General features: G+C 48.6%; 1 protein-coding gene across 1 annotated transcript; it reads left to right on the plus strand.

Annotated features, from left to right (window-relative positions):
- Window positions 1–278: 278 nt before the first annotated feature.
- Window positions 279–8,262, plus strand: LOC109779416 (uncharacterized). The gene is made up of 2 exons (XM_020338035.3): window positions 279–513; window positions 7,948–8,262. Exons 1-2 carry the CDS (start codon window positions 382–384, stop codon window positions 8,080–8,082), a joined length of 267 nt encoding a protein of 88 aa, XP_020193624.1. The 5' UTR covers window positions 279–381; the 3' UTR covers window positions 8,083–8,262.
- Window positions 8,263–8,772: the final 510 nt, after the last annotated feature.

Consider the following 8,772-nt stretch of genomic DNA (forward strand, 5'->3'; position numbering starts at 1 on the left):
TAACAACCAAACACGGTGCATGAAGTCATTGCGACGATACAGAGAGAGGGGATGTAGGCAACCAAACACGGAAAAAAAATGCAAATGTTGATTTTTTGACTGCATTAGCTCAATCAGACTCATTTGGGAAGTATGCAAAGTGGAACAGCAACCAAACGCGCGTCGTTAGCCACACGGGCCCGGTTTCTGTTCGTGTGGGGAGAGCTTCCAGAAGAAATTGAATCTTTTGCCCCACTTTACTTCTTCATTGGATCATTTGCCTCTGAGAGGCTACCGGGTGGGGCCGGGGCCACTGTCATTGTAACAATCAAAGGGCAAATCATCCAACCCCTTGTAAAGTGGGGTAAATCATCCAATCCCCCGAGCTTCCAGCGTCCCGTGATGGGGGCACAAGACGAGGGTAGCCGGCGGCCGCCGCCGCCAGAGCCCACCCCTCGCCAGCCCGCCGCAACCGCGGGCACGGCGCCGCCGCCCATCACCCCAGCCCAGTTCCTCTCCTGGAAGCAGCGGAAGGTCGATCTGCCTCTTTTCTTTCCCTATCTAAGAAGTTCCTTTACCCGTCCCCATCGATTTTTGACTGAGCTTTCCTGTGATTTCTTCTCCGTCCAGCGGCTAGCTAAGTGCGCTGTGATCTCGTGGTGGTTTCCCCTTGGCTAGACTATGGAAATCACTCGTGATTTGTGGGCTTCGTATGTGTGATTATGTGCCTTTTGTTCGTTTGGGTGCCATGTGTAGTACTCCCTCCGTAAATAAATATAATAGTGATCTAAATGCTCTTACATTTCTTTACAGAGGGAGTATGTTTTAGAATTGGAATAATGGTTTGTAAGTTCTGTGTTTGATTGCCGTCAGCAGGGCTTGTACACTACACGAACAGGGGAGAATAAAGATAACGAATACAATCACATCATGAAGCGCCCATGTGAGAGGCATCTCGTATGATGCAAGCGGCTTTATGTAGGGTTTCGATGACCTATTCTCTGTCAGTTGGAGATAGTTACTCCATTTAATCCCAAATATAAGTAGTTTTAGAGTCCAAAGGTGCAGTCAATATAAATTCCTTTAAAAATATAAATGTAGACCATTGGCCAACATAGACAATAAAATTTTGATACCACTAGATCCATAATCAAATATAATTTTTTTTTGCGAATCAATCAAATATAAATTACTAATACGTAATTTATTGTATTCGATGGAATTGATGGTCAAAATGTCACATTAAAAACAATGTCAATGTCCCAACTACCTTGCATTTGGGATCATGAGTATATGTGCAACTACCTACTGAGCACTGTGTCTACTTATTTCAGATGCAACATTGTGAATGGCCGCAGCCAGAGTGATGATACACCTATTTTATTTAAGCACTATGTCAGCACCTTACTTTGCTAAACGTCGAACATGATTGTACATGCCCTTAGATGATAATACTTTTCTTCATCATCTCGAATAGACCTACTTGAGTGGTTAACTGCAACTTTGTGAACTTTTTAGTGTCTATGGACAACGGATATCAGATTCTTGTGGGTAATATGTTTCCCTTTTCTTGTATATGTTCTAGGCTATTTGTCGGACGAATGATGCCACACTTTTTTTTATTCTGGGCCCTGGGAGCCTCCTGAGATACACATGCTGTTTTTGTTAAATTCTAGATTACCTCTTACCTTGTCCATGGTCTGGGTAATTGCCATGGATGTGTTGTGTTTCTGCCTTTGAATTGTTTATCTTTTTAATTCTTAGAGAGCACCTGTTCTCTAATTGTGTGGTTGTACAGGTCCAGTTTTCATGCATAGTTTACTCATAAAGTTACACCTGCTATTCAGGATAGGGAGAACTGCATTGCTTGAGCATTTTATTTTGCTTTCAGTGTTCTGCAATCTGGTTATTAAGAGAGGTTAGAGAGTTTCAATATTTATAATCTGTTCTTGCAGAGATAATTCAACCTTTTGTTCTTTATATTGTTTTTTTTTCTTTGCAAAACGCAACCTGTAATGATTGGTTCCTTTTTGTTTTTATGTTGGTGGATGTTGGATAATGAGCAACTAGTATTCACTGAGGGCCAAAGGCCATTACATATACATGTGTGGTAAAGTGCAAGAAACCCCTTATACAATGGGGATGTACCGAAAAGGGACTTTACACATCTAACACCCCCTCTCAAACTCATGGTGGATCAACAACACTGAGTTTGGAGAGAAGAAAACCATGCTGCGCTCAAGTCTGTGCCTTCGTGAAGAAGTCCGCCAACTGTAACTCAGAGGGCACATAGTGGAGAGCGAGAGTCTGATCCTGCACAGCAGCACGCACAAAGTGGGCATCCACACCGATGTGCTTGGTGAGCTCATGCTTCACCGGGTCACGCGTAATACTGGTAGCACCGGTACTGTCGGACAGTAAGGGAGTCGAGTTAGTAGCATATACACCAAAATCCTCAAGTAACCACCGTAACCAGATCACCTCAGCCGTCAACATAGCCATGGCTCGCAACTCAGCCTCTGTACTCGAACGAGAAACTGCAGTCTGTTTCTTTGTCTTCCAGGCAATAAGAGAGCCACCAAGAAAGACACAGTAAGCAGACAGCGAGCGTCGATCAGAGGGATCACTAGCCCATGTAGCATCAGAGTAGGCCTGGAGCTCAAGAGAGCTGGAGCGGGGAAAGAAAAGGCGCTGAGAGATCGTGCCACGAAGATATCGTAGAACACGGAGGAGGTGACTGTAGTGGACAGAGGTGGGGGCTGACACAAACTGACTTAGGATGTGGACAGGATAGGAGATGTCAGGACGCGTAACAGCAAGATAGACAAGACTGCCAACAAGGTGACGATGGCGCGTGGGATTAGGAAGAGGGTCACCATCAGAGGCACGAAGCTGAACGTTGAGCTCCATAGGAGTCACAACTGTGCGCTCATCACTGAGAGCAGCGCGAGCAAGAAGATCCTGAATATATTTTTCTTGGGAGATGTAGAAGCCATCAGGGGTCGAGGAGATCTCAATCCCAAGAAAATAGCAAAGTGGACCAAGATCAGTCATGAGGAACTGGTCGCAAAGGCAAGCCTTAACAAAGGCAATGTGGTCAGAGTCGTCACCAGTGATGATCATGTCATCAACATAGAGAAGAAGAAGAGTCCGACCACGAGGAGACGTGTGAACAAACAACGCGGGATCATGATCACTAGGCAAGAAACCAGCGGCAGTCACCACAGAGGCAAAGCGCTCAAACCAGGCGCGAGGGGCCTGTTTAAGACCATAGAGGGAGTGACGAAGTCTACATACCATACCATCAGCAGCATAGTACCCCGGTGGTGGCTGCATAAACCTCCTCACACAACTCGCCATTGAGAAAGGCGTTCTGGACATCAAGTTGAGAGATAGACCAATGACGAACAGAAGCCACAGCAAGGAGAGTGCAAACAGTGGTCATGTGGGCCACAGGAGCGAATGTCTCATCATAATCGCGGCCCTGCTCCTGCTAGAAACCACGGGCCACAAGACGAGCTTTGTAACGCTCAAGAGAGCCATCTGAGCGAGTCTTAACCTTGTAGACCCACTTGCAAGTGATGGGACGAACACTGGAAGGGAGGGAAACCAGGTCCCATGTGCCAGAGCGCTCAAGGGCAGCAAGCTCTTTGGCCATCGCAAGCTGCCATTCAGGCTGAGTCATGGCAGTCCGATAGGAAGTGGGCTCAGCAATAACAGAGAGACTGTACCGATCAGGAGAATAGCGATCAGGCGGGGGGTGAGGCCGAGCACGGAGGTTATGAACCGGGGGAGGCGTGAACGGAGGGGCACCAGAGGTGGAAGGCGCGTCAGACGCGTCAGGGGAAGCATCCTCAGTACGAGGGCGGCGAGTATAGTGGAGAGGAAACGGTGAGAGAGGGCGACGGACTGGAGATGATGGTGGGGGGGTGGAGGAGGATGGGGAAGATGGTGTCGGTGGTGAATGAGGATGAGTGAGAGGTGCAGGAGGAAGCGGTGAAACGTGAGGCACATAGCAGGGTGTATCGGGAAGGAGAAGAAAAGAAATATCGTCCACGGAGAAGCTCGAGGAAGAAGGACGTGGGTAGTAAGAGCGAGACTCGTCAAAGGTCACATCACGCGAGATGCGCAAGCGACGACCAACAGGGTCCCAACAGCGATAGCCCTGTGCTCATCCACTGTAGCCAAGGAAAACACACTCAACCGACTGAGCAGTCAGTTTGGTGCGTTCTCGCGGGGCAAGGAGGACATAGCACACATATCCAAACATACGAAGGGCGGAGTAGTCAGGAGAGCGACCAGAGACACTCCATAGGAATACCACCCTTCAGTGCAGTCGATGGCTGAATGTTGATGAGGTAGGTGGATGCAGAAACAGCCTCAGCCCAAAAGTGGGGTGGAAGGGAAGCGGCAATCATCAGCGCACGAGCAGTCTCAAGTAGATGACGATGCTTACGTTTCGCAACGCCGTTCTGAGCATGAGCACCAAGACAAGAGAATTGGGCAAGAGTGCCCTGTTCTGCGAGAAAACCACGCAACAGCTGGGAGATAAACTCTCCAGCGGAGTCAGCACGAAAAGTACGAATAGGTGTGGAAAACTGGTGTGAACCATGGCAGCAAATCGTTTGTATATAGAGAGAACCTCGCTACGAGATTTCATGAAATAGAGCCAAGTGTAGCGAGAGAAATCATCAATAAACAAAACATAGTAGCGATGACCACCTTTCGAATCAAAGGGAGCAGGACCCCAGACATCCGAATGAACTAAGTCAAAAGGACGCTGAGATACAGACTCACTGATAGGATAAAGTAACTGGGTCTGTTTGCCAAGTTTACAACCATTACAATGTAAAGACACATCACCAGATACAGACCCTAAAAGGCCCTGACGCACTAAGGATGACAAGCGAGAGCCACATATGTGATCAAGGCGATGATGCCACTGCTGGAAGGACGCAGACGAGGAGGCAGCAAGAGCATGAGAGCTGGTAGAAGTGGTGGCAGCGGAAGGAACACAAAGCCAGTCAACCTCCCAAAGGCCCTCTGACTCATGGCGCCGGGGGCCAGCACAACCAAAGCCTTGGTGCGATGATCCTAAATGGAGCAAGAGTCGGTATCAAGAATGACACGACAACCAGAATCAGTAAGTTGGGCAGCGGGAAAAAGATTCATGGTAAGGCGAGGAACATGTGAAACACTAGGAACCGAAAAGGGCGGAGTGGAAAGAATGCCACGACTAGCAACAAGAAGAGGTGTGCCATCAACGGTGAGAACATTAACAGGCGAATCAAGATGCCGAAGAGAAGACAGGGCGGAAGAATCAGAAGACATATGAAAGGAAGCTCCAGAATCCAGAACCCACGAAGATGTACCTGACTGTGAAGATGCCAGCGGTGGTGGAGTGGTGGATGCAGTCACAGCGGCAGCAGAACCAGTTGACGAGGAGCCAGAGGAAGCAAGTAGACGCTTGAGCCGTACAATATCCTGGTCAGTGAGTGACGGAGTCCCACTTAGGCGAGAAAGACGCAGGAGTCCCACTCGAAGAGGAGCGCCTCTGATCACGCTTCTTCTGTCGACAGTCAGACTCAGGGTGATCAGTCCGGGAGCAGTAACCACAGAAGGTGTCACGGCGCGACGTGCCCTTCTCAGCATAAGGAGGGCGACCCACCCCCCCTGAAGGAGTAGGCAGGAGCGGTGGAGCGGTGAGACGAGCAGACAACACAGGAGCTCGGGCAGACAACACTGACGGAACCGCAAGCAAACCAGCAGAGCGAAGGCGGGTCTCCTCAGCACGAAGCTCGGCAAGCACCTCTGAGATAGGAACACGGCCACGAGCAAGCAGGTGAGCACGTCGAGGCTCAAACTCAGACCGGAGACGAGATAAGAACTCATGGACCCTCTGAAACTCCAAATCGGATCGCGTAGTCTGGCAGCAACGGCAAGTCCCACAAACAACTGTCCGAAGGGAGTCAAGCTGGCGCCAGATGGCAGAGCACTGAGAATAGAACTCATCAACAGAGGAATCACCCTGCTGGAGTGCGTGCTCCTGACGCACCACAGATAGGTAGAGAGCATCACCAGAGGGCTGTAGCGCTGACAGAGATAAGACCACATGGCTGCAACTATGCCAAGTCCCATCAACTCCGAAGCAAACTGAGGGAGGACACTCGCAGTGAGGACAGCAGCAGCCCGAGCATCATCATTGCACCACTGAGTGTAAGCAGACAGATCATCGCGGTACACAGAAAGGGCATCTGAATAAGCTGATACCTGCTGGTCATAAGCATCAACTGCAGCATCATGAAGAGTCTTGGCTGCATCCCGGTCAGCCTGAGAAGCATCAGCTGCAAGGACCGGCGGCACCGGCGGGAATGGGGCCACAGGCGCAACAGGGCATGGCGGACAGGGGACCTCGCCAGAGAGAACACCCCATAGAAGAAGACCACGCATATGGATGCGCATGAAGCCCACAAACTCAGCGTAGTTGGTGCCATCAAAGATCACCGAACACCTAGGAACAACGACATAGCCCGAAGAAGACATGATGCTGCTCTCTCTCTCTCTCTTTTTTTTTGGTCAACTTTCACAGAGGCCCGATCTGGATCGGGGAGTCGCTCCCGACCAAGCGCACGAGGCAGCGAGCAGCGGGCACGCGAGGCAGCCGCGCCGGCCGGTCGGGACAGAAGGGGAGAGGAGGCAGGGGCGGCCGGTCAGGAGAGGAAGGCAACGGCGGCCCGGCGAGCCAGCCGCGGCCCAAGTGAGGCAAAGCAGGCGGCGGCAGCGGCCGGAGGAGGCAGATGGTGCTGGCGGCCGGACAAAGCAGCGGGCAGCGGCGGCCTGACGAAGCAGCCAGCAGCAGCTGCGGGACGAGGCAGATGGCGGCCGGTGCCGGACGAGGCAGCCAGCAGCAGCTGCAGGACGAGGCAGCCAACAGCAGCTACAGGAGGAGATCGAAGGAAGCAGCAGATCCGGGCAGAGACTGCCAGCAACGGGCGGAGAGAGCCGGCGACGAGCGGATCTGGTTACGGGCGAAACATGCACGGAGTTGCATCGAGAGAGGCTAACCTAGCATCTGATACCATGTTGGATAATGAGCAACTAGTATTCAATGAGGACCAAAGGCCATTACATATATATGTGTGGTAAAGTGCAAGAAACCCCTTATACAATGGGGATATACCGAAAAGGGACTTTACACATCTAACAGTGAAAACTTTGAGCTTATTTTGGATGTTGCTTGCTCAATAAAAACAAGCTGCGCTTTTATATACTTTTGTCCTATTTGAATATGAGATTTAGTAACGCGAACTGTGTCTTATAGAAGTTTGATAGTTGTTGCATGCTATTCCAAATGCCAAAGATCATGCAAAACGGTTGTTGCTAGAATCTAAATGACGTGTGATGTGTGGTTACCATAGTTTCACCTTATTGTTTTTGGTTATAATTATTGCTGCATAACTCTTTAAAAGAATGTGCCGTGAATGTTTTTGATCATTACTTGTGGGTATTCATGTGAAATTAAAATAATGACATTGTCGAACATAAGCCAACATTTGTGTTCTCCTTTGTTATTACCAGATCAATTCTGACTTTCTGAGTTCCCTTTCTGGACACGTGCTCTTTGGATAACAAAGCACATGTTGCAATCTGACTGAATAACATGGGAGGGCCCATGTGTGATGTTAAGTCATGATAGTCTGATTTATATCTTGAAAACAGGATGGTCTGTCTAATCCATCTTTATAAATGGTCGGTTGTTACAGTAAATTGTGTTTTGGACTGTCACTAAGCTATTTTGCATGCTGCAATTTGCTCAAAACATCAAGCTGTAAGCCTGGGATTTATACGGAATCTGTATACTTGGTTATTTTTTGTTTTCTGATTTCAATGGCAAGAACTGTTTCCTTTTGTGTCCTGAATAAGACTAACATTGATCCTAATAACATCTTTGTTTGGTCTGAACTTCAGGATGCAGAAGAAGCTGCAGAGAAAGCTGAAGCAGCTCAGAAGCGAGCCGCGGATATAGCTTCAGGTGCAGTGCAAATGAATGGCCGAGAGCTGTTCAAGCATGAACCCTGGGTGTTTGACAACAACATTTACTGAGACGACCAAATCCTGCAGAAACACAGAGCATGCGTGTATGCCATGTTCACTCTCAGAATCCCACACCATAAGAGTTTGTACAAGCCGTTTGAGCTCTGTTTTATGGAACCCGTACATTGTTTTGCTACTGATAAATGGGAACAACGACAGTTCTCTACAATATTTTTTTCGTACTTTTCACATTTCAGAGCATCCAGGTTTCGTGGAAGGCTGAATATAGTGCATCATCCCGCTATAGCTCTTTCTCTCCCTGTTTAAGGGCTTGCGGCTATGATTACTTTCTCGGTGCCTCGATATAGCTGCATATGGCAGCTGTTGGCAGTAAAAAGAATAATCATTACTACAAATTACTCTTCTTTCCCATTTCCCAGTACCAAACAGCCCGTTAGCATATAACATTATTAGTTTGTTTGAAAAAACTTGGTGAAAGGGGGGTGTTTGTATTGCAGCTTCATCGAGCCAAATGGTCCTGTGATCATAGTCATCCGAGCAATTCAAAAACACCACAATGGTTCACTGAAGAAGTATTTATGATGGGACAAAGATATCTGGAAGTGCTTACTGACTAGTGAATTTGAGATACTGGAAGTGGTTGGTCACAAGTGAGCGAGAGATATTGGAAGATGATGTACTACGTGTTTGCCTTTCAGAAAAAAACATGTTTCTTAAAGGGGCCATGTGCTTGGAAAC

Source organism: Aegilops tauschii, chromosome 1, assembly GCF_002575655.3.
Source record: "Aegilops tauschii subsp. strangulata cultivar AL8/78 chromosome 1, Aet v6.0, whole genome shotgun sequence".
NCBI classification, from domain to species: Eukaryota; Viridiplantae; Streptophyta; class Magnoliopsida; order Poales; family Poaceae; genus Aegilops; species Aegilops tauschii.

Excerpts from the sequence above, each read along its gene's own strand:
- LOC109779416 (XM_020338035.3), top strand. The coding sequence starts at position 382 with ATGGGGGCACAAGACGAGGGTAGCCGGCGGCCGCCGCCGCCAGAGCCC. Across the intron at positions 514-7,947 it reads TCTCCTGGAAGCAGCGGAAG|GATGCAGAAGAAGCTGCAGA; the intron begins GTCGATCTGCCT and ends TCTGAACTTCAG.